The sequence below is a fragment of the Takifugu flavidus genome, chromosome 17 (assembly GCF_003711565.1).
Source record: "Takifugu flavidus isolate HTHZ2018 chromosome 17, ASM371156v2, whole genome shotgun sequence".
Classification (NCBI taxonomy): domain Eukaryota; kingdom Metazoa; phylum Chordata; class Actinopteri; order Tetraodontiformes; family Tetraodontidae; genus Takifugu; species Takifugu flavidus.
The window spans coordinates 5,793,905-5,818,823 of NC_079536.1; the positions used below are offsets into that span (position 1 = coordinate 5,793,905).

At 46.5% G+C, this 24,919-nt stretch overlaps 4 protein-coding genes across 9 annotated transcripts; 1 reads left to right on the forward strand and 3 right to left on the reverse strand.

Annotated features, from left to right (window-relative positions):
* Positions 1-48: 48 nt before the first annotated feature.
* Positions 49-8,017, forward strand: ccdc191 (coiled-coil domain containing 191). 2 transcript variants are annotated; one of them, XM_057013553.1, is made up of 16 exons: positions 49-400; positions 1,278-1,320; positions 1,421-1,540; positions 1,635-1,813; positions 1,911-2,125; positions 2,287-2,413; positions 2,490-2,680; positions 3,025-3,265; positions 4,164-4,369; positions 4,825-4,910; positions 5,059-5,141; positions 5,228-5,329; positions 5,485-5,628; positions 6,605-6,757; positions 6,912-7,066; positions 7,803-8,017. In XM_057013553.1, the coding sequence occupies exons 1-16, from the start codon at positions 326-328 to the stop codon at positions 8,002-8,004; spliced, it is 2,322 nt and encodes a 773-aa protein (XP_056869533.1). In that variant the 5' UTR covers positions 49-325; the 3' UTR covers positions 8,005-8,017. The 2 variants fall into 2 exon arrangements, with proteins under 2 accessions (XP_056869533.1, XP_056869534.1); XM_057013554.1 differs by having other exon boundaries at positions 4,170-4,369.
* Position 8,018: 1 nt separating this feature from the next.
* zdhhc23b (zinc finger DHHC-type palmitoyltransferase 23b) lies at positions 8,019-11,721 on the reverse strand. The gene is made up of 5 exons (XM_057013564.1): positions 11,464-11,721; positions 10,276-10,434; positions 9,456-10,145; positions 9,060-9,227; positions 8,019-8,956 (listed from the first exon to the last, which is right to left on the reverse strand). Exons 2-5 carry the CDS (start codon positions 10,413-10,415, stop codon positions 8,683-8,685), a joined length of 1,272 nt encoding a protein of 423 aa, XP_056869544.1. The 5' UTR covers positions 10,416-10,434; positions 11,464-11,721; the 3' UTR covers positions 8,019-8,682.
* Positions 11,722-12,021: 300 nt separating this feature from the next.
* gramd1c (GRAM domain containing 1c) lies at positions 12,022-19,152 on the reverse strand. 5 transcript variants are annotated; one of them, XM_057013557.1, is made up of 18 exons: positions 19,010-19,152; positions 18,385-18,496; positions 18,144-18,267; positions 17,963-18,063; positions 17,791-17,886; positions 17,634-17,714; positions 15,845-15,963; positions 15,594-15,750; positions 15,354-15,495; positions 15,122-15,265; positions 14,915-15,033; positions 14,693-14,835; positions 14,517-14,620; positions 14,122-14,289; positions 13,741-13,807; positions 13,556-13,675; positions 13,248-13,350; positions 12,022-13,096 (listed from the first exon to the last, which is right to left on the reverse strand). In XM_057013557.1, exons 1-18 carry the CDS (start codon positions 19,024-19,026, stop codon positions 13,028-13,030), a joined length of 1,986 nt encoding a protein of 661 aa, XP_056869537.1. In that variant the 5' UTR covers positions 19,027-19,152; the 3' UTR covers positions 12,022-13,027. The 5 variants fall into 5 exon arrangements, with proteins under 5 accessions (XP_056869537.1, XP_056869538.1, XP_056869536.1 ...); XM_057013558.1 differs by having other exon boundaries at positions 13,741-13,804; positions 15,354-15,498; positions 19,010-19,151; XM_057013556.1 differs by having other exon boundaries at positions 15,354-15,498; positions 19,010-19,150.
* Positions 19,153-19,268: 116 nt separating this feature from the next.
* atp6v1ab (ATPase H+ transporting V1 subunit Ab) lies at positions 19,269-24,757 on the reverse strand. Its single transcript, XM_057013561.1, has 15 exons — positions 24,531-24,757; positions 22,815-22,918; positions 22,540-22,668; positions 22,241-22,455; positions 22,032-22,169; positions 21,806-21,957; positions 21,575-21,737; positions 21,390-21,498; positions 21,195-21,317; positions 20,916-21,030; positions 20,773-20,836; positions 20,494-20,697; positions 20,279-20,373; positions 20,010-20,181; positions 19,269-19,929 (listed from the first exon to the last, which is right to left on the reverse strand). The coding sequence occupies exons 2-15, from the start codon at positions 22,894-22,896 to the stop codon at positions 19,837-19,839; spliced, it is 1,854 nt and encodes a 617-aa protein (XP_056869541.1). The 5' UTR covers positions 22,897-22,918; positions 24,531-24,757; the 3' UTR covers positions 19,269-19,836.
* Between the last annotated feature and the right edge of the window lie 162 nt (positions 24,758-24,919).

Below are 24,919 nucleotides of genomic sequence, written 5' to 3' on the forward strand. Positions count from 1 at the left end.
TTGACTTCAATGAGCCAACGAACATGTGTTGCTATGGTTACCAAAGTGACGCCCGAGATACACACATGGCCTAATGGGAAATGCTGTCAACAGAAATCGTTAAGGAGATAAAAATGAACGTATAACGTGCTTAATTAACTACATTACCCAGAACCCCATGTTGGCAAACCTGTCCACTGAAGTAAGTCGACTTAGTGTGTTAGCGAAAGCACTGTCGTACTTTGTGTGACTTTGTAATACTTTTTTTCATTTAAGGCTTACCCTTCGAACTCTAGAAGATTAATTTGTGAGTTATTATTATTAAAGTAAATTTATAATAATCAACATGGCATTTCATAGTCATAGTCATTTATTCGAGTGGAATGGACTTGACAAGACTAAAACACCTGGAGGAAAAAAGGTACGTTTTAAAATCTCATCCCCTTTTTACATTTCTGAGTGGGCCCCTCTCACGATCTGGTTTACCTTACTGCTGCTTTTGTCTCCTGTATTACCAAGGATTTTACGTGACACCCAGCGTTTGTTTGTTTTGTCTGTTTATGGCCTGGTTGTTAGCAAAATATCTCAAAAAGTAACGAACAGATTTTAATTAAATTGACCTTGGCAGCTGCGTGTGTGTGTGTGTGTGTGTGGTGTGTGTGTGTGTGTGCGTGTGCGTGTGCGTGTGCGTGTGCGTGTGCGTGTGCGTGTGTGTGTGTGTGCTAGTACGGGAATGGTCAAATGATATTTTCTTTGGCTCTCACATACACTGAAATACGGATAAATAAATTGCTGTTGCTACAGAACCACCATTTTTGACACTTTTAGAATGACCTTTTCAGTAATCTGCTGACTTAAGGCAATGGTTAAGCTTCTCCATGAAATAACCTTCTGACATACTGTAAGGATCGGTTCCAATTTGCACAATGCATGGCAGCTCAAGGTGTCTGTGAGCTTAGCTGGGCTTTAAAAATAAAATACAGGCACAGGTGTCAGTGACAGCAACATTTCCATCTTCAGTTGGCTTCTCATGCAAATATTATCAGCAAACACTTGAAATGGTTTTCCTGTCATGAACAGATTCATGTGCACCATGTTGATTTTGATCAATGAAGGTGGGAAGAACCTCTGTGTGTAATATATTTGTAGTTTTACCCTGCATGCATTTGTGGCATCAGGTTAAATATGAACCACTATGATAAACCTTGTGTTTTCAGTTTGAAAGTGGAGATTACCTCATAAATTGCCTTATCTGAAATCTCTTATGAGAAACCAACATCCTATCTGTATCATTACAGACCCCTGACCATTTAAGAGACCACAAAGACGCATCTGCAGAAGGTACACCAGTTAAACGAACCCCTGTTGAAGTGTCACTCGTTTGATTGAGGTGTTGGGCCTGTGCAGCTGGAATGTGATACATCTGTGGTTGCTCTTTTAGCTCAGGCTCTCCTTAGCAAATGGATGAGCAGTAAGTTGCAGTTGGAGGATGAAGGTGACCTGACGTCCTCATTTGAGAGGAAAAGCACCGCTGCTGCCACAAGCTATGGAAATTTTGACGGTAACGCAAGATTAACCAGTGTCAGAACGATGTATCTTCATTGTCACAAGCTACAAAAAATAATGCCAAATATTTAATCCTCTTTTAATGTCAGACCTGTACAGCAGTCTGTCTGAGGAGAAAGAGAGCAGAGCTGTGAAAGCGGTACTAAAAAACCTCATGGAGCGAGAAGTGTTGGATGGTGCAATGATGGAGAAGCTAGCGCTGGATGAAGGACAAAGGAGGAAGATGTTTATAGACCCTGCCATCACCATGGAAGTGCGACACCTGCAGGTAAAATGCATAAGTGAGCGTCCTCAATTAGCATGAAAGACTTGAAATTGTCAAGTCGCGCTTCGCTTGCTTTGACTGCCACCGACTGCCTCTGAAGGTGCGGCAGAATAGGGCTCAGCGGGAGGTGGCGAGGCTAAGGAAACAGAGCGAGATCGAGGCTCAGCAGGATGCCAGGCGAGAGGCAAAGAGGAGGGAGGAACTTAGGGAGGTGAAGGATTTACAGAGGCAGGAGCACTTGTTGCAGAATGAGATGGCGAGGCTGCGACGTCAAGTGCAAGAGAGGAGATGCCGAGAGCAGCCGGGTCGACAAAGGTATCCTCGTCTTTAATGAAGCGACCCACGCATCTGACAAATAGCTTGTAATTTTGATTTGCTGGTCTTTACATTGACAGAGTGAAGAGTTCCTTTTCTGCACTTGCCAGCTGACACTGCAACTGTTCACTGCTTCTTTCTCGTCCGTGTTTTTTCCACAGAGAAAAGGAAAAAGTTGAAGCAACAGAGGCCATAGGCCCCCAACCTGCTCCTGGGCAGCAACAGGCTGCAGAGAGCCTATATAAAGAAAAAAGCATACATACCATGATTCACATGCGGAATCTCAAGGTTGGTACCTCCACTTGGCCTGCGGGTCGTTGGCTGCATCAAGCAGATTTAGCCTAACGTTTACATTGGCCTGCAGTGTTTGCAGAAGCATTTCTCCATATGGCGCTCCACTGCGCTGGACCAAAGGCTGCTTATGGACAAGACGTCGGCCCTGTACGACTGGAAGAGGAAGCTGAGAGTGTGGCGTGCATGGCGGGCAGTGGTGTGGGCCAAACAGAAGCAGCGGGAGGTCAGGAGAGCAGAGCAGGAGCTGCGTGTAGACAACAGGCAAGCAGCCAAGAGAGATTTCAATGGTTTTGGAGCGTATTCATTATTACTGACTTAATGTGGTGTCTGGAAGTCAGAATTTGCTGTTCAGTGTGGATTCAGTTATTTGTTTAAACCTTTTAAAGCACCATTGAGGGCATGCGTTTGCTCCTTCCTCCTTCCCTTCCCCCTCGTTTTCTAGCTTTTCTAGAAGGAGAATTAATTCTTCCACCTTCTGTGAACCACCTATAGTGCTCTATCTTTCATGTTGGCTGGGAACTCTCATGTCCTCCATTGACAGTTCGTGACTGACTCCAGATTTCTAATAAGGAATGTTATTTCTTGTATCTGTTATTTTTTTGCAGGAAATGCCAAATAGCCACGAAGAACTACCACAGGCGGCTGCTGCAGAGATGTTTGGCAGGGTGGCACCTGTGTTGTCGGATGCAAAGGGAAAGAGATGCAATTCTGGCTCAGCAGGAGGAGACGCGGCACAAGATGGCTGCTTTGATTGACGCGGTGTCAACATCCAAACTCGACGTCAGTGACACCCCAGATATGAAGCCGGTAATGACTCCCCCTGAGGCAGCTAACCACCAGGAGAAGGTGAGATGTGCTCTCAGTAATTCAGTTAAATTCTTCGAATGTGAAGGCCGAATCACTTTGGGGCATTACATAAAACTGTCAAAGGAACCAATTCTGGTAACGCGTGGGTGTCAGGATTAACGTTGTGAATGTAAGAGATGATTTGGTGTCTCTTTCAAAAACACTGAACCACCGGGGTATTAAGACTCATTGTGCTGCTTCACAGACCTGTTTAAAATGAAAATGCGGGGAAGAGGAAGAGGTAAAAGAGATCCATACGTGGTTCCGTAGATGAGGACACAGAGTTAATCCATGTGGTGTCTTGCCTGTTTTCAGAGTTTTGAAGGTTTTAATCAAAGGCTGCACCTGGACTTTTTACCGAAGAAATTACAGGATGCGGTGAATGTGGTCCTTAAGGGTTATACAGGAACCACAGATGGCAATTAAAGTTTATCCTTGAATTATACTGTGACAACAACAGCCACAAGTGAACAATGTTTTTAGCAGCAATGAGGAAAAAGACAAGTAAAAGCGTAACCTTCTTTCTTCTGGAAGATGTTAATTTGGGTCTATGCTGTATTAACTGATTTACACCACATTTAAGCCCTGTCAGAATGCTAAGCAGGTTACAAAAAAAGAAAAATTCTCGAAAAAAGTAAAGTTGATAGGAAGGAATCATGGATGGATGGATGAAAAAAAAACAGTACAAATAACCCGAAAAGCCCTTGAGGGACAGAGGAAACGTTATCTGTAGGAGTTGGTGTTGGAAAAGTCGGTGAGAAGCCTGCCAGCTCCATCTGTGCTCATATCATGATTCCTGCAGCCCAGTTATAGAGCTCCATCCTATAAACACTGCATTCTCCCTAAACCGAGACCCAAGACCCATTCGGTAATGTCGTGTCTATTTCTCTACCCATAGAAAAAGCACCACAGGTCAGAGACTTTTGCCCCTGGGGCCTCTGCACACCTTCAGAGAATGACCTCCGTGGGGCACCTGGCCAATCCATCACAGACGTGGCACGTCACCTGTCGCCATGCGGCTCCGACCGCAGCTGAGCTCCAGGAGGCGGGAGGCAGGGTGGAGCACTCCGGCAGCTCCGAGAGGGCAGCATGGCAGCGCGGCAGGTTAGAGAGCAGACGCACAGTCCAGCAGGAAATGTGTGTATACCTCCTCCTACACACAGGCACACACACACGCCTACAAACAATATCTAAAAGAGCAGAAAGAGCATATAGCAGGACTGAGGGAGGGGCAGAGGAGGGGAAGCATTTCTGTCGGAGCAAAAACACTCCAGACCAGAGAGATATATTTATAGGGTTTCATGGAGTTCCAGAATGCCAAACAATGCCTCAGGTTCATAGAAAATTGGAAAGCAACTATGTATTTGGTTTGTTTTTAAACCAGTTTGAGCTGTTAAAAGTTCAACATTTGAAATGTCCAGGGTCCAGATGAAAAGAGACCCATCCATTAAAGCGAATGTATTTTTCTTTTCATGCAATGTGCTCGAATGAATGCATCCTTGGGCAGAGTTTATATCTGCCGCTGACCTTTTCTCTCTGCGGTTCTGCCGCTGATGCAGGACACAGAGGGTCCCTGCAGAACCCGGCGGTGTCTGTACACCTCAGAGGCAATCAAAACCGACCCGCTCGCATCCAATCATCATGGGTGAGTCTGCAGGTTCAGCGCAGGCATCGGCAGAGGACAGCCCGTTTTTGCCGCGTCTTTCTGAGTAGTTTTACTGCAGGACACATACTACACATTCGTTAGGACCAACACAGAGTGCTCACCACGCTCTCTCTCACTCTCTGTGAAGCCACGGAGGCCCGGGCGCGCCGACGAGCCGAGCGGTGGAAGGCGATTGAAGAACAGAAGAGAAGGAGGGCAGAGGAGAAGCTGGTGCGGCACTGATGAGTTTAAGACCCCCAAACCATTTGGTAAGGTAATTGGCATTGTAAATTGTGTGGAACGATCCAACTTTTCAGGCTGCAATGAAAGCGGCCGAGGAGCAGATGCAGCGGGAGAGGGAAGAGGAGAAGCGCCGGTCGGTGCAGAAAAGGGAGGAGGAGAAAAGGCGTGAAAAAGAAGTACGAATTGTTTCAACTTTAATGGGTGCACTTTACCCCAGTGGAACCTTACTGAATATTAATGTGTGTGTGTGTGTGTGTGTGTGTGCGTGTGTGTGTGTGTGTGTGTGTGTGTGTGTGTGTGTGTGTGCGTGTGTGTGTGTGTGTGTGTGTAGAGGGAAGAGGAAAAACAAAGGGAGATCAAAAGGCAACAAGAGCTCCAGAAGCTAGCCAGACAACACTACAGTAAAAACTTGCTGTCGCGGAGAGGATTGCTGCCATGGAAACGCTTGAGTGACCTAAGCAAAGCCAAGATGAAAGTAAATCACATGCCTTTTCTATTTTAACTCTCAGCAAGCGCAACGTGTTCCCAGTCAAGTTCCACAGCTTGACACTTTGATAACACATGTTATATGGTGCTAAAAAAAAAGGCAGCACTTTAGCCTCTCCATTATTACACCACCGTGTGCACATGAAACTGATAAGCACAGAGGATAAATTTGGTTTTAAAGGGTAAATCCAGGTCTCCATGCAGACACCTGAGTTGTAATAATGCATAGTAAATCCTCTATGGATATGGAATTGCTTAAATCGGATGGCGCGGGTCCCGCATCTTTTGTCAGGCTTTGACGGCAGCACGTTTTAGTCACATAATGCTGTTATTTACACCATACACAAACATTCATTCCTGGCTCATAGACCATTGAATTTTTCCATAATCTCCCCCTGGATCTTGTCACATGATGGGGAAATAATAGCTAATAATAACATTGCGTGCTTGGATCATTCTTTCCTGGTTACGGTCCCATTTCCTTTATTTCTGTGAATTGCTATTGTTCTTCGCACTGTTTTCAGAAGTGTTAGCTTAGTGATAGATTTTAGCTCATAATGTACTATAAAAAACCACGCTGTGTATCCAAGGGCAACCTGATCCAACACCTTTACCAAGATGATAATTGTGTGGTATGAACTCCCATCAAGCAGCTGTAAAATTTGATCCTTCAAGCAAGATGCAGAAAAACCTAAGAATAACCTATTGTTTATGCACTTACTAAAATATACCCACAAAAGCAAATAATTAATGTGTAGCTGCTTTTCTGTGACAGTTTCATGCTTTGGACGGACAAAGCACAACCTAAATATAGCAAATCTTGTTCAGCAAAAACTTTCCCGACTGAATGAGACTTAGTCTTAGACGTGCTCTTCATCATTTCACACCATTGTCTCATCTGGCACGCGTGAATGTGCTTCAAAGTATTTATCAAAATGTATTATGCTCTTGCTCTTCCCTGCCAGCTGGCCGGGAGTCACTACAATCGTTTCCTCCTGCGACGGTGCGCGCTAGGCTGGCACCAGTCAGCAAAAGCATCACAGTCGGATAAACGAGCTTCTGCGGACCAACTGTACCAGCGCCTCCTGCTTCAGAGGAGCTTGAGCTGCTGGAAAAGAGTGGGTTTTCACAAGCGTACAGTCACACACACTTAACCGGACAGCGTTCCCATCTACTGCCAGTGATGTTGAGCGTCACCTTTTTCCTGATCTCCATCTCCACAGTCGTCATCCTTCTTAACTCAAGCGATTATATATGTTTTTTCTCGCTCAGATAAAGGTCTGGAGGACGATTCAGGAGGAGCAAGCCAAACATTTGTATCACACTCACACTCTGAGAAGGTTCCTGTTGGCACTGTGTGACCATGTGACCCAGCAGAGGCTGCTGTATTGGGACCAAGAAGAGTTGGCTCATGAGCACCATAACAGGTCAGGATACCCACGGTTGCCCATATGTTACTCAAGATTCAAGATTCAAGAGTACTTTATTGATCCCTTTAGGGGGTGTCCACCAGGGAAATTAGCATCTCCATTAAGACTCCATTAACATAACCAACTATGAGGGGGCACGCCTAAATTTGATTTCTAACCAATAAAAAAGCCATAATCTTTATCTCTCTTCATATTGTAATTAATTAAGTAAATAATTCCCTGGTGTTGTTCCGTAGCTCCAGATTCAAACTAGTTGCTATAGCATAGTGTGTAAAGCCTGATGCTTTGTAGCTTATAGATAATTAAAGAATTTCCTCAATAATCCTCCCATAAGCTAAATGAGTTTTGCTAATACGTTCCTCCACGTGCATGGCTGTTTATCAACTTACTTGTTTAGCTGAGGAACAGTAGGGAACTTTAGTTTTACAGGTCAATTTGGCAAAGGAATTTCTTAATTTCTTAAAATGAATAATTTAAGCAACATCATGATGTCGCTGCCCTCGTCACAAAACTTTAGGAAAAGCTTCATTTCAGCTTCCCAGGAGAGGTGAGCTAAATGACCACATCCTGCAGGTGAATCCCCACTGGCAGCCCAGCTGCCATGGTCAGTGGGCCCCCGGTAACATCTTGTGAGAACTCATTAAGTGTTGTCAAGCCCACCGGGGCAGGTAATGCAGTTTCTTACTGATCACTTGCTCTTTTCTCTCTTTCTCTCCATCTGTCGGGGTTTTAGACAGGTGCTGCGCCGATGTTTCCTGGCCTGGGGACAGCTTCCACAAATACAGCACGAGGAGAGGGTGAAGGAGGGGCGGAGAGAGAGACTGGCATGTAAAGTGGTTGAGGTCCTCCCCGACTTCCGGTTGCAGTTGGCAGAAACTCTCCAAAATATATGGGACACTGACACCAGTGCTGCATCTGTCCCAATAACTGAATAAACCAAAACACAGACTTACTGTTGTTCCATTTAATTTGAATAAATTAGCATTAACGGAGACTTAAAACCTCTTATTTGACTAATACAAGTGGCAACAGTAGAAAACCAGACAATTATACATTTATTTTCCACTGCAAAGTAACTACTGATACATTCTACCCATATAATTCAACTCCAAACCTACCCTTGATCTGTGATGATGGTGTGACACGTCTGAATGAATATCGACAGACGTGACAGTGAACAATATTACTTTAGTGTCCAGAAACCATCCTTGAAATGATATTCAGTGATTTGTCTGTGCTGATACATTGTATAACCACAAGGCACTAAAATGGAGAGAATATATGGAGACAATATTCAAGTCCATTAAAAATGGTGTAAAAAAACCACTGTGTTTAAAAGCAGTTTAAAAACATGAAATAAGGCATGGATGGACAATTATTACTTCAGCATAGTATCAGAGATGTCAAGATTTGTGAGAAAATATCCAATTTTCTGTTATTAGTGTTTGTATAAGGAGTGTTTGGAGAAAACTTGACTTGGCCAGTAATACCAGTACAAGACGATAAAAACTGTCAGCAAACTACTGAATGGATCCAAACTGCCCCCTAATGGACATTGTTAGAACAGCAGCTATAAGCGAGTAAATCCTTGAACCGGTTTGTGTATCAGCTCTCTAAACCAGGTCTGTTGGGGCCACAGCCAGAGCATTACATTTGTCTCCCATAGTCAGGAATTCTGTCCAGTTGCCACGGAAACCCCGAGAGTAGACCCCTGTGTCCACGACGAGTCCCCAGTAGGTGCTGCGAGCGGTTTTCTCCCTCAGCGCCACACGTGCCTCCCGTTCAGTCACGTTGTGACTGATGTTGATCACCTGTACCGCCAGCAGGTGTAGGAGCCCGCCGGTCACAATACTGCTGTACCACGCACAGGTGAAGCAAAGTGCAGTGCTGCAACACACACACACACACACACACACACACACACACGAAGGTGGTGAAACCATGAAACGAAGATGACAAGCAGGTCAATGCAAAATATTCTTTCCTCTACCGGTATTGGTTGTAGACCCCCGGGCAGGAGAGCAGGGCGAGGAGGAGGGGTTGTTTGGGACACACGCTCTGTAGTACCAGGCTGATTCCATACAGGGACGTCAGCAGGAAGAGGATCAGCGTGAGGAGGAAGCTGCGGTGGTTAGCCTGCCCTACGCAGCTGTTTATCCTGCCGTGTCACCAACAGATGGGGACAGATGAATGCACAAACACACACATAACATGGTACAGAGACACACGGATTACTACACTCCACACGTGCAAGGTGTGCATGCAGGTGAAGTACACCAGGTTTCGGAATATGAACTGTGAACAGATTAAAGACGACAAAATGTTTGAGGTGCAATAAAACAAGTAGGAGCGGTGGTCGAGTGAAAGGCAATTTGACGGGACCCACCAGACACAGTGGTGGTCAAGACGCAGCACACAGACGCCACAGATCCGACAATGGCCCGCCCTGGGAGGCCGCACCACCCTGCAGGTCGTGCACCAATTCCTCCTGCTGCTTTCCTTTGGCTCCGCGTCCTCCTGCCCTGAAGACCGGATTCGGTCGGCTGCAGCCATTGTTGCATCCTGCCTGCCCCCATTGATGCCTGTGCTGTTGTCAGTCAGAGAGCTGTCACACCTCACTGTACAGGGTACCGGGTTCTGGTTTAGCGGCACAATACCAGGTTCACGCTTGGTGTAAACTAGCGCTATGAGGGTGAGTACGACCCCTACAGTTACCATGGACACCTGGGCCAAGCTGATATCTCCACTAGGAAACACCTCTGTGATGAATAAGTAGTACATGTATCCCAATGAGAAGAGGGCGAGGCTGAGGAAGAAGAGCGTCTGGCCTTTCTTGTAGTGGGTGAAATAGTAATACCACAGGACCAGGCCGGGCAGAGCCGTCAGGACCACCAGGCCGAGCAGGAAGTGGAGGGCAGCGAGGTGTAGCAGAGCAGGAAGGAGAATAAGAGGAGGGATGATGGACAGGTCCACTTTCCGAGCTCCACCCCACAGCCAAGGCACACGAACTCGGTCTTTAAAAACTTCAGCCACCTTCGCTAAAGACTCGGCTCTCTGAGGCTCCCTCTTCACAAACCTAGTACAGATTTTACAAAGGGGAATATTTTTCACACAAGGTTAGAATTAGGATTCTGGAATTACCGGTGTATAACGACATCTTTTGTTGCATACACAAAAGTTTGTGGAACCCCGGATTGTTGTCTCACCTTTCACAGGCATCATCCAGGTCCTCACAGTCGCAGCAGCAGGCTGCGACATGGCTGCGTTCCCCATGCCTGTTCACATACTCGCAGCAGCACAACGTCACCTCCTCCCCCTGCTGCACCCTGGCGGCTCGCTTCTTCATGACGGCCAACCCAGACAGCCTTTCGGATGAAAACGTGATGGACATATCACACCTTACCCCTTATTTGTGAGCGTTTTAGATGGTGGGGGCGATTTCCAAACTGTTTCCAAAACCCGCTCATCTGAACTGATTTACTCCAACTTTACATCTGTCGTCCTTTAATGAGGTACAGCCGCTAAACGGCGCAGTACCAACGCAGCTTCTCAGCTACTTTAAGCCCACACAGATGGATGTAGGCAGCAGTGGTGCAGTGGCAGCAATTCTAACAGCGGCATGTCCATTAAAACTAAACTAAAAACTACTGATGTTTTATTCAGCTCAGATTGGAATGAACAACTACTGATTAGCATCAGACCAAGCGTCACTTTTGTTGTCGTTCATTGATCACTGATGAAGACTGGAAAAGAGGACACCCGAGTCAAGAAAGGTAATACAACACGAAAGGGATCATTTTCCGAGGCAGCCTTTGTCTGCAAAGGTTTACAAAGAAAACAGTGTGTAATGTGCACTGATTAATGAGTGTGCGATGGCCACCAACTGGCACATCTGTTCCTAAAGAGGAAGTGTATAATGCTGCCCCAAGCATGAGTGGGATCGTGGTGCTTAGCACTTTTACATCCAGTTGGTAACATCTGAAACGTCTCACTTGCAATGTTAACAGCACGTCTTGCCAAACTAAAGGTGGCCACTTTTTGCATGAATGCAGCCGATCACTAGAGGGCAGACTTTCTTTATAAATAACTGGACTTGATTGCGTTTAAAATGTCTTTAACAACTTGACTACAAGAGATACTTCCTACCAAGCACGAAGCATGCTAATCAAATAGTTTTTTGATATTAGTCTGAGATACATGTTGAATAATACAGACAATACAGTTTAAAAAATAAATTCCACTTGAAACAGAAAATAAAGTCCAGGACAGTCAGACCATTGCCGTTTGTAATGTTCACTTATATGTATCTACTATTGAATAATGGTCTGCATCCAAACCTGAACCTAGCAACAAAGAAACGAAAATCTTGGTTTGGTAAAGCTTATCTTCCATACCTGGCTGCTTTTGCCGTTACATGCTGACACTTTCCCGTAAATATTGACGGAAACGCGAGCCTCGCGCTCGAAGGCGGAAGTCGTTCTCCGGAAAGAGCGGCTGTATCCGGCGTTGCTAAGATACTGGCAGGTCTCTGGGATTACAGCTATCAAGAGTTCGAGTATCCAGCTCGGCCAGCGTGTGGCCGAATTTGCACCGGTTGGGAATCAGGTTTGACGGGGAGGGAGAAGCGAATGGTTCTTCCCCCGAACTGAGCACACAGTCGCGCCATGACGTCAGAGAGGCGCCGTTTGGTTCCGCCCCTCCCCGGACACCTTGAGACTCTGACAATTGCAACTCGGCAAAATACATTGTTTGCACACGAAATGCCACCAAAAAGCTATAAGCTGCTCATTTATCCAGCCTTGAAAGACAAAACTGAGGTCACCGTGCAAATATAACCCAATTAAATAAGATTGTGCTGAAACCTTAAGATCTCTTGTATGTGTAACCATCTGGAGAGTTTTAAATTATATTTAGCTCTATGATGTTAAAGGAGAGGAAAAAACCCAATAACATTTTCTTTCTAAAACCTTTAATATACATACATACATACATACATACATACATACATTTAAAAATAAAGGCAACAGCAATGGATTTTAATCAAGAGTGTGCTCACAGACTTAAACCAAGATCAGCTGACCACAGACAAAAAGGTGATGGCAACACTGTAAACATCAAACAAGTCTCAAACCAATCATAGTTTTGTGCCACCAACAAATGCTGTTAATAAAAAATAAAAAATAAAATAAAAAAATCACAAAATTAACAGACTGTGTACCCCCGAACCAAGACCATATCCCTGAATTGGACCATCACTAAATTTGTGTTTAAACTCACACAAACATTTGGTAAACCTCAGGAATAGAACAGAAGAGTATATAGCAGTGGCAACACGTGTGACGGTGATAAATCATGCGCACTGATTAAGCAGCTTCATTTACAGAGCATCCAAGATGGAGCTGAAAGTTTACATACTGTATGAAATTTTGTTAAATATGAGGTCTGAAATAGATATTTGGCTCATACACAGCATCACAAAAGAAATATAATCATATTTGAAGTTTAACTGCCATATTTTGCACCATTGCATAAAAAGATGAGTTATAGAATGGAGAATATGACCTTAAACCTGATTCTACCTTAATTCAATTAAATGGGGGGGAAGCTACCTATTTGAGGCACTTGTGCAAAAAATTATCCGAGTAAACAAGGAAATAGAGAAAAGACGTATATAAATATTGATTACTTAAAGATATTAAAAGAAGTGCTTGTGTTGTGACAGGAGGTTTGCACAGAAATATAGAAAAGACAGATGAAAATCCACTGCCACCAATTCAGAAAAGTCCAAACAAGGCAGCTAAAAAAGCTCACAGTTGCACCCCAGGGACATTATTTCCATATTGCCGGCACTGGGACCTGAAACCTCAAGACGACATGCCACATGACTGACATGGCAACGCCTCTCAGTACCAAAGATATCCTTGGAGACAGATCCTCTGCGGTGGTAAAGGTGGGGGGTCACTGCGGTGCCGCTGTGCGATTCGCCAAGGCAAAGTTCTGCTGCAGCACCAGCAGGGAGCTGCGGAGCTAGAAAGAAACCGGGTCAGCACCTGCTTTAGGGGTGCAATTGTGGATTTATGATGGCGCAAAATGGAATTCACTCTGGATCTCATTTTCTTCTGCACACACATTTTTAATGTCGTCCATCGAAAAGCATTGTGCAGCTCATGCATCTTACCTGCTCTAAAAGGTTAATAGAGTCCTGCAGTACTGTTCTGAGCAGCTGCGCGTCCTCTCTGGTGGAGCCTGGAGCCTGCCTAGGACCATATTCAGGAATCATGCTGTTAAAACAGGACAAAGGAGCAAAATAATGCTACGTGCCACATACAAAGTTCACAGTTTCTACACAAAAAGTTTGGATTGCATGCGAGAACAGAATAAACATGCAGCATTAAAAGAGGACTCTGGAAGGACCCTTCCCTCCTCTCCATACACCCGCACAAGTTCGAACAGTTATCTCTCAAAAGGAGAAAAAGCTTTTCAGACCTGGCCTCGGCCCTCTCCCTGAGCCGATGCTTTGTCCTCATGTACATGCGGTGGGTGATGTCCTCCATGGCCCACAGTTTGAAAAACAGACCCACGTTCATCAAGGTCAGGATCAGCAAGCTGGATGAAAGAGGATGTTGATGCATTTCCACTCAACAAAAGGTTTCAACAAGGCGTTTACTTACATCAAACTCATCCAAGCCACTATGGTGGTGGTGTTCCATCTGCGCGGGCCTTTCTTTTCTATTGCTTCTAACACAGATACACGTCAACACATGATTATACAGAAAACAAAAGTCCTCTACAGATTCACAATACATATGGCACTTGTCTGAATTAATTAGAGCTATAAAAGTGCAGATCAGGGATGGGCAGCTCCACTCGTCAAGGGCTGGATTTTCTATCCTACAGGTAGGTAACTCTTTCACCTGGGGCTTTACTTCCCTTGGTGGAAGCGGTCTCTACCTAAAAGGACACAAACCTCAGCTTGAAACCATCCCTTCAGGACTCAAGGAGTTGCCCATCCATGGTGCAGATGCTTGGACTGCGAGTCTAATATCCTTTACCAATTTTGCCGTCTCTGTGCTGATTGCTCTCTTGTCCATACTGTTTCCCAGACTTTAGGTGTTCGGGCAGAGTGCGGCTGTATGTCCGCCGCCGCCTCCGCAGCCCACTCTTCCCAGGCTCGCCGCCTCCTTGGCTCATCGCCGCTTCCTCCTCCAGCAGTTCTGCTTCTGCAAGGTGGCACATTTAAAATTTGCCTATCAAATCTGCTCATGAGCACCGAGTATCTAAAATGGCTGCTAACTCCCGGTGCAGACATGGTGCTTCTTGTCACAGCCTGAAGCATTAGAGACACACTTTCATATCAGATGAGGGATAAAAATAAAACACCAAGCAGGAGAGAAGAGAGTGTTCTCCTCTGTTTCCAGGGTTGTTGTTGGTTTTTTTTTAAACATACCCAGTTGTCTAAAATTTTCCTCTATGCTGCCCCAGGAGTTTTTGGTGATGAAAGACTTGACCAGGCCCCATGGCTGCTTCTTGTATTTCACATTGGTGTACACCCTGGCGGCACAATCAGCGTTTAAGAAGGGCGGTGGCGTGAAACTCAAAAGCCGGGGTTGCGCAGCGGCTCACCTGAGTCGACACCTCCGCTTGGAGCTGCGTATGATGTAGTAGCGGTTGTGGACGTAGAAGTAATCGTGATAAGGAACGTCGTGAGTGTACACCTCCGTGTCCACGAGGTAGTAATGACCATCTCTGGATTCTTTGTACAGTGTCTGAGATGGAGTGCAAATAAAAAGGAGTCACAATGGATCCATTCAGGGGCCTGTGCACCACTTCCACATGCAAACACACCTGGTTCTCTGTAGCAGCAGAGAATTTGCCAACCAGAGGGTTGTTAATGGTTACTGTGTAGGTCAGATTCCTCTTCGTGTTTCCTGAAGAGTCTTTCTGCCAAGCCGTGGAGCCGATATCTGATGACAGCAAAGGACACGTTTACATACTGATAACAAGGATTACATACATTTACATACTAACGGCGCCATGGCCGGTAACACTTACTAAAAATCTTCCTGATATCCATGAACCTGCGCATGAAGGTGGAGTCAGTGAAGAGCAGCTCAAACATCTTGTTAGCGCTGATGTGGAACATCTTGTTTACATAAAGCCGACCCTGCACGTCAGACAAGCCCACTCCCTCGTCCACTAATTAAAAAAGAAGCAGAAAATTATTAAAACTTCTAAATGTATAAGGTGTGGGCTCAGTGGCATTCCGACGCCTGGGTTTTCTTACAGTCCTCGATGCTCTCTGAACCACTCTGCTCCGACACATCCTCGTTGGCGTTGAGGTCAAGCGAAAGGGAGGAGTGCTTTGAAGGTGGGTCCAGGCCGAGGCGCTCCAGCACGGGCTGGGTAGGGACATTGTGGTAGTCATCCTGCTGGAGAGGATTCCATATAAAAATAACTGTAAATGTGTGTAAAAAATGGTCTAAACATGCAGAGATCAGTGCAATGAGAGATCCCTTTTTAATACCATGCTGGGGGAGTTGTGTGAGCTCAGAGGAGAAGGCAGGTCTTCCCCTTGAGGCGTCGAGGAGTCCACAGGACTGTGCTCTAACCCCGAAAGGCGGAGATAGGATGGGTGCTCAAGCCTCCTGAGGACCTCATCGGCGCTGGTCCTCGTCGAAGGGCTGAAACACCAACAGGAAGCATCAAAATACAGCATGGCCCATGTCAACATGGCATTGACCTCCAGCTGGTCAGGGGTGTGTGTATGTGTGTCACCTGGTCTGCATGCTGGATTCTGTGGGGGTCTGTAAGCTCTCCATCTCTTCATGGTTCAGGCCCAGTTCATGTCCATAGTGCTGTCTAATCATGTGCCAGAACTCCAGACATGTCAGACGCTGAAAGGAAATAAAATACTGTAACAACAATGATCAAAAACTCGTTTATTATTACTATCATCATTGACGGGAAAGGTGGCAGAAAACACACCAGCTCCAGACCAGCACAGCCTGATCTCCAGAGGTGGAAACAACCTCGATGTCTCGACAACTTAAGTATTTATGCCATTTTTTCTAACAGCTAAGACAAAAGTGAATAAAACTGATCAAACTGAGCACAGCTGCTTGGGAAAACAAGACAACCTGGTTTAAATATGACCCCAGAACAGCGCGCGATAAAGCCGCCTGTTGCGCGCATTATTCCGGCTGTTTAGGCTGCGACAGGATTTCAAAGCCGTTTTAACGGCACCAACACGATTTCGATGTCGGAGAAAATCAACGTTCGAGAGTGACTTTTTAAGATGCATTCCCACACAACCGTACTTACTTAAAGCGTCATTTTCTCCGCAGCGGGGAGGGATCAAACCACCTGGACGCGCGGCCGCTGCACCGACTTTCAGGAAGTACGGCTTTCAGTGCCTGTTAAAGGGCGCAGAGAGGCTCCGCCCACTGCTTAACCCGTATTTTTTAATTTATTTTTTTTTAATAGGTGCAATAAAATGTCGATCTACCCGTCCTATTGTCGCTTTGGAATTCAAGCCAAGCTCACGTCAGTCATCTGTAAAGGAGACTGGCTGCGCTCCGAGCGCCTCCAGGCAGAATGCAGGTAGAGCCGTAACCTCGTAGCCACACCTGCGGAGGTCGTTGAACTTTGGAAGGTGGTGTTCCACCGGCTGTTTGTGCTGAAGATCCCTGCAGACCTGTGTGTTTACTGTCAAGCATCACAGGAACAAGGGACTGCCGGCTTGATGCTTCGTTGTCTTTATTCATCCAAGAACAAATTCTATTTCTAGTGAGCCCCCACACATGAACCTTTACTCGAGACTAAACCCTTGCATTGTTTGATCCTCATGTTTTTGGTAGGAAGCAAGTTTATGTATCTCCTGGCCCAAACATCTGTAGATTTCAGTATGTAGGTCAATAAACACCCATGGGACCAAAAGCAACTGCGACTCACGTTTTCAGGGTTTATGTAGCTCCTGCTTGCAATTTTGTATGTTGACAAGCATTAAAATTTCAAATATCAACTCCAATCCAGCCTTTGACAAAGGCCAACATCCAGACAGCACAGCAGTGCTCTAATGTGGTCATTTTCAACTCAAATGTGGTTATAATACACTAACTGGCCATTTTATAAAGGTACACCTTGCTAGTAAAAGGCTTGACCCACTTTTGCCTCCAGAACCGCCTTAATTCTCATTGACACATTTCTTTTCTCAGAGATTTCGGTCCGTAACGGCTGCACACCCGTGATGCGCATCTCCCATTCCAAGACATTCCGAAGGCGATCTAGTGGATTGAAATCTGGAGACTATGGAGACCACTGGAGTAGAGAGAATAACTGTCGAGTTCCAGAAACCAGTTTGAGGTGGAGAGCAGAACTGTGCCGTTGAGAGTGGATCTTTACCCTTTGTGCAATAGCAAAACTGCGCTGATAAACACAGAGGGAAGAGCGCGCCGCTCGTGTGTACTCTGAACTGTTTAGATAGGCGCTGGGAAAGTGGGGGAAAATCGCAGAGAGGCTGCAGCCAAAAATACCGAATAGCAGCAAAGGATCGAAGAGGGCTTACCTTGTTTACCAGGTTGTTTTGCCACATGCGAAAAACATCCTGGTAGGTTCTGTTTCTCGCTGGAAAGGAGGTAAAGAAGAACTGTGGATGAAGAGGAAGGATCTTTTTTATTTTCCTGAGAAGTTACCTAAACGCGTGACTTACTCCAGTGACTCACCTTCTCTTCAGCGGTGCAGACCTGCACGGCATTGGGGATCCAGCGGGCAGTTTTCTCCCTGGTGATGTTGACGACATCTTTGAAGGCCAGCGTTATCTATTCAGGTGAAAGGTCGGAGGTGAGGCGCTCAGACTCATCGTGGTCCAATAAGAATCGTCTCACTTTGCGTCACCTTGGTGCCTCGAAACACTTGACTGTAGAAACAGAGCCAGCTCTCTGATAGATAGAGGCGTCCCTGGAGGAGGATGTCCCGCTGGAGGGCACACGGGTAGTCTGTGACGGAGGAGAATGGTTCTTGGACGTCAAACAACGGGAAAAACATCTAAACCCCCAATGATCCAGATCTAACTCACCCCCGATGAGTCGCTCGGTCTCTGGCAGGTCTTTGAAGAGCTTTTTAAACTCATCCAGCCTGTATTTGTAGTTGATCAGAGGGGTCTGGGGCGCTGCCAGACACTGGCTCTGGTTGTCCGAGCTCTGAGAGAACAATACATGTACACAGCATCCTTCACCGATCAAGATAAGGGTGATTATATCAATCCTAGATTAAAAACACGTCTTTAGATGTTGAAATGTCACCCATTTTTATTATACCTCATCTCCAGAGCTCCACCTGACTTCCACCAGCGAGGTGGACTCGTCTGTGACGTCATCGCTGCCCAGCGCAGAACGGTTGGGACCCTGGTCCATCTCCTCTGCTGCCAGGCTGAAAGTTCAACGAAACGTGCGTGAGTACTGAGCCCTGCTGCAGAGCCGACACTATAAGCGTTCCTTTTAGCCATGACACGACCGGTCTGGAGGGGGGTTGGTCGTCTTTAAGGAGATTAATTGAACTCGGCGGGAAATATGATCACAGCGAGGTCACTCTCGCTGGAACTGGTTGGACTGGTAGAGTCTCCGTGGCTGGCAAACGCATGCAAAGTGAAATGTTTGTACCCCTTTAACTGTTTGTTACTCAAGCCCTGTAAAGAAAAGCTTAATTAACCGTAATGATTCTGACCGATGCAGGATTTGGTCACAAACCAGCAACATACGCGATTACGTCCGATTTTACGCAGAACTCTGGATTATCTAAGGTAAAATCTGAGGTTAAAAGACACCTACCTGTCACGCAGTGGACCCAGTATTGCAGATTTCCGCGAACAAGTTTTATTAAAAGGGAAAAACTAAGAGGAAGACTCATCCGACGCAGCTGTGAAGGTTCAATGGTGCGTCTTACCTGCAGGTGGAACTCATCCTTATGGGGAAACGTGCCGACAGGGAGTTGTGGTCTCATTGTTGACGCTCATTGGTCCTCTAATAACAGGTTTTAACTCTAAAGTGACCTCTCTTGTTTTCTCACCGCAGGAGAATTTGGCAACTGTGTTATTTTAAGAAGAACTGAGACCTTTTCATTTACATGAATTGTGAGTGAAGTATGAGTGAAATGCAGAGAGACCAGCTCTGCAGGTCTGTTTAGCATCAGAAAACAGGCGTGATTCTTTGTTTTTCCCCTCTTGTTTTAATTCTTTGGGAGTAACATGATGAAAGCGTTGGACAGCGTCGGAGTCCGACTCTTACACATTCACGCGGTAAACTACACGACACGGCACAGCAAGAAACAACCATAAAAAGCAAACAGAACAGTGAGGCGTTCATTTGGGGGGGAAAATGCTGTCAATAAATAGGCTGATCTTATTCGTTTTATATTCAATACTCTTCTGTACAGATGTTTGAGGAATTACAGCACAACAACTGAATCGGCCCCTCCAGGATGAGGCGCGCGGATACGTAAATCATGTAAACACGGAGGGGGATAAATGGGCTAAAAAGATCCATCCGGACACATTAAACTCACACACACATGCAGTCACTGCGCAGAGGATCCAGAGTGTGCCGAAACGAGGCAACAAATAATCATGATTACAGTACATCTTTCTCTTTTCCCTCCACGTCAAACACACACACACACAAATAAAAGGAGCACGGGGGAGCACGTGGGTTTGAGGGTCTACGAGGAGGGTGGAATGTGACTCTGCGGTGGAGGGTCGGGCCATGGAAAGCAGCCTATTCTTCCAACGTGCGGAAGGCGTTCTGCATGTCCTCCACAAGCTGAGCGTAGTCGGCCTTGATCTTGGCCTCGCCGTCCTTCACCGGGTCCTGTAGGCGCCACAGAAAGACAACGAAGGAGCTTAAACGCGCGTCGTGGACGAGCGGCGTTCAATTCTGAGCACGCGTACCTTGAATTTCATCGAGCTGATCCTGTAGAGGATCTCTCCCATGTGCTCCCGGATCATGGCCCAGGTGATTTTGTTGTCGCTCTGAGCCGTGGTCTCCACCGCGTGTCGCGCCATGTCGTAGAAAGAGATCATGTTGGACAGAATCCCGACTGTCTTGTAGAAAGGACAGAACCTGAAGGGGGGGCAAAGGGGTGGGAATGGATCCTCTGTGCTCACTGTAGACTCTTGAGTTCGACACAAAATGAAATGCGTGTCGAGGTGGATATTACCTGTCGTACGGAGTGTAACCGTTCTGCTGCAGGAAGTCATCTTTAATCAGTTTAGCCACCTCCAGAGTGATTTTATCAGTTTCTGCCAGTGAAGCCTGTTCAAAGATGAAAGTCATGCAACAGAATTGGAACCAATGTATGTGACTCATAGCTTCACACTTTATAGCCCCAGTTTATTTATGCTCAAACCACGTGGCAGCTTCACACTCCATTACCTTTCCGACAAGCTGCACGATCTCAGCCAGGTCCTCCTCCTCCTGCAGGATCTCCTTGGCCTTGGTGCGAAGGGGCACAAACTCGGGGAAGTGTTTGTCGTAATACTCATCCAGGGCGCGCGTGTACTTGCTGTAGCTGATCAGCCAGTTTACGGAAGGGAAGTGCTTCCTCTGAGCCAGCTTCTTATCCAAACCCCAGAACACCTGAGGAATAAAACAACACAACCATTAATCACTTCAATTACAAAGTTTTTATTTGGCTGGGGAGGATATATTTACCTGTACAATGCCAAGGGTGGCCGATGTAACAGGGTCAGAGAAGTCTCCACCAGGAGGTGACACACTGTGGGAAACACCGTTTCAGCTAGTGTTTTGATCATCGGGGTAATGTCTCCCTCTAGTGGACACAAAGATGTACTCACGCTCCTACGATGCTGACACTGCCTTCCCTCTCAGGGTTGCCGAGACACTTGACCCTTCCTGCACGCTCATAAAAGGAGGCGAGACGAGCGCCAAGATAGGCCGGATAGCCACTGTCTGTGGACATACGCGGTAGATAGAACATCGGTTTGATATTGAGGAAGCAAAATCTTGCGTCAGTTTTGGGGGAACTAGTTCTCATGAAACAGATGACAGAGCTGATATAAAGACTTCCCCGACTGCATTGTCAATGCGATGTGTTAAAGAGGCACCAAACGTACCAGCAGGCATCTCAGCCAGACGGCCCGAGATCTCCCTGAGAGCCTCGGCCCAACGGGAGGTGGAGTCGGCCATCATACTCACGTTGTAACCCATGTCCCTGAAGTACTCGGACAACGTGATTCCTGCCAAAACAAAGATTAGTCAATTATTTTAACCACTTTGTGAAACATTAGTCAAAGTAAATGACAGAATACCTGTATAGATGGAGGCTTCCCTGGCAGCGACAGGCATGTTGGACGTGTTGGCCACCAGTGCCGTTCTCTTCATGATGCTCTCGGTCTTCCCATCCACCTCCATGGTCAACTGTGGGTCAGGCAACTCAGTCAGAACACGGATCGCAGTTTAGGGCGCAAACGCGATTCTTTCTTTCGCCACGCACCTCCGGGAAGTCTCGCAGCACTTCCGACATCTCGTTACCGCGCTCCCCGCAGCCGACGTAGACGATGACGTCGCTGTTGGAGTACTTGGAAAGGGACTGAGAGATGACGGTCTTTCCGCAGCCGAAGGCGCCAGGGATGGCCGTCGTTCCTCCCTGCACGCATCTTGGAGAAATCGAGGTGGTCGGAAAACTGTTGCGGGATCGTAAATGCGCCCAAGATGAGAGACTTACGGGAAAAGAGCATCCAGCACCCTCTGTCCCGTCAGCAGCGGGTGATTGGCGGGCAGCTTCTCCGTGACGGGTCGCACTTGCCTGACAGGCCACACCTGCACCATCGTGAACTTCTCCTTCACCCCCTCGAACTCCAGCTCCATCACTACATCCTGCGAGAGACACGCGCGCGAGACACGTCAGCGCAAGGCGGGTCATCACGCAGCCGGAGGCGTGGAGGACTTACGCTGATGTCATACTGCCCGGGCGGAGCCACGTAGGTCACCGTGCCTCTGTTTCTGGGAGGCAGCATGATCTTGTGCTTGATAAGAGAGTTTTCAAAGACCATGCCGTAGATGTCCCCTCCTGTGATGTGACTGCCAGCCTAGCAGGGATTAAAAGGGTTAATCCAGCCAGAGCTCAAGCAGATCGCGCCCAAGGAAGGAAGTCACCTACCCGCAGGCTCTTGCTGGGATTAAACTCCCACTTCAGGTCACGGTTGAGGGCCCCGATGTTCACGCCTCTGGGGATGTAGATGCTTTGGGTCATGTCGTTGATGTCCTTCAGCGGTCTCTGGATGCCGTCAAAGATGGAGCCCATGATGCCGGGGCCCAGCTCCACGGAGAGGGGCTTCCCCGTCCGCAGCACGGGATCACCCACGGACACGCCAGCTGGATTCAAGCTCAGCAAAATAAAGTTGGGATTCAGCTGCAGGGCTTTCGTTCCCTACTGTCACCGCGTGGTCAAAAGGATACACGTCTCCTCGTAGACCTGGATGGTGGCCATGTCCCCCTCCAGCCGGATGATCTCTCCCACCAGCTCGCTGTGGCCGACGCGCACCAGCTCGTACATGGCTGCACCCGCCATGGCCGTGGCTGTCACCACTGCAAAAACAAACGTCGGAAACCATCACGCTGACTTCAACTAAGCCCCAGGAAGCCACAAAACTACAGCCGCGCAGGTCTTTCATGCTCTGCTCGCATATTATTGATCTAGTCTGTGCTATCTTTAGAAAATGTAAAAAGCGAACCTGGTCCGGAGACTCCGTGGACGTATCCAAACTGGCTCTCCCGCTCCTCATCCCTGATCTTGGGCAGCTTGGACATGTCCATCTCCACAGGTATATTAATCAGACTAGAGGAACAGCGTAGAGGTTAGAAAGCCGGTGGGACAACAAAACTGAAAGGTGTCATCAACTATCAGCTTCTCTGTGACATTCAATAACAACCTTTTGATTTAAATAAAGGATTCCTGTTACTGGCAGCCATAAATGAAAGTGGAAATGTTTTCCATCTTCATTTTCACATCATATTCAATCCCAATTCCACTGGCATCAGGCAGGACTCACACACACAAGCACACACAAGCTGTCGTGATCCCCTCCCCACACAGGCTGCAGATGCTCTGCACACATTAAAGTGAGCCTCTTCCTCCATTGCTAGTGCCACGGAGCAGACAGTGGCTGGTTAAATTTCCTGCTCATTTTTTCCCCTCTGACAATCATACACAGTCTGCACTCGTGACCTTATCTTGTCCTTCCCCCCCACGCAAAGATCGTCCTGCTTACGCTAGGCTGTTTAACCCATCTGTCAGGAAGCACAGCAGCTCCCCCAGTGGGCGAGTACAGGTATTACAAGAAAAACACCTGAAAAGCCATCCTCCTGTTCTTCCAAGAGCGACCTGAAAGCAGCACTCTTCAGTTGTTTAAGCGTTTTTTTAGTCTTTTCATGCAGGATTTACACAAAGTAACAATGACAACCTGATAATTAAAGGCCACAGAGATTAGATAAGTTGATTTGCTTAGTTGATTCAATTAAATTGGAGTCCACAAGTATTTCAGTCTAATTAAAAACAAACAAGCAACTAAATTTGCATGTGTACTTGGGAGTAAAAAAAACCAAACCTTCCATGACAGATCACAATATTACAAGATTATGTATGAGCACTAAAACAGAAGACATGACATTTGATCATATGACTAGATCACATGACAGGCTGGCCTTCCTCCATCTGTCCCTTGAAGGAAGTGGAAAAAGAAGTGTGGCTTGAAATCTTGACTGCATGTGGAAATACTGGGGAATTTGTTTCATCAGTGAGAGAATTTAGGCCTTGAGACTATAAAAAAAGAAAATAATTGCATTCATTCATGTAACAACTGTCACCAAATGTGAAACATATGGAAACCAGTAGACAGTTTCAATATTGCGCCCTAAAGCAGGATCCATGTGTGTTTATGCAGAATTACAGCATATTTAAAATCAAGGAAAACACATGTAGGTTGTAGTGGGCTCAGAAATGTTCCGTATAGGTGAGATGACCAGAAAAATCACCTTGACACGCTGGTGTTAATTGCACATTGAATGTGGGGAAGGTCCTAATACAAAGAAATGACCTGCGATCTTGTAAGATGACCAGGTGTATGGAGAAACACTGTGAATATGACCTCGGTGCATTTGTCCTGTCAAATTCTATCTTGATGCTATCAACAACAATTGACACCAATATGGGAGACAAAATCCTGTTCAGTGTTGGACTGCCTGTGTTATTCTAGCCCTCGTTAACATCTGCAGTGAAACCGCGTCAAATACGTCCAATGTGTTAAACGGTTTAATGAAAACGATAGCAAGACTCGGCCTGCCCCAGTCGTTGAGTCGCTAAAGGAACAGCTAAATTACTGTCTTGTAATCATTTAGCGCGATGATTTACAATTGCAACAATGGCGTAGGAAAAGAAACATAATAGCTACCGTCTAGTCGTGAGGTGGTGGTTTACAGGATCGCTTCGGGAGAGAAACGATGGTTGCTGCGATGCGTGACAGCAGTCTTGAGTCAGCTGACTTCATTCACTCGCTTCTCGGTTTTTACTGCTAGCTGGGCCTCTGCAACTGCCGCCATTTTGGATCCGCCCGACAGACGCAAAGATTTTGAAGCGGTGAGCGCGAAGAGGTCTCACTCTACATCAGCGTCAAGGCCACTGGAAATAAGCAAGAACGAGTCATATATGAAACGCAACATATACACAGAACAATAATAAAATATTTGCTACTGTACTTTCTGTACCCACAGCAATTTGATCTCATGTAGTGTTTAGAACCAACCAAAGGGGTGTGTTGCACATTGTTTAATGAATATCTTT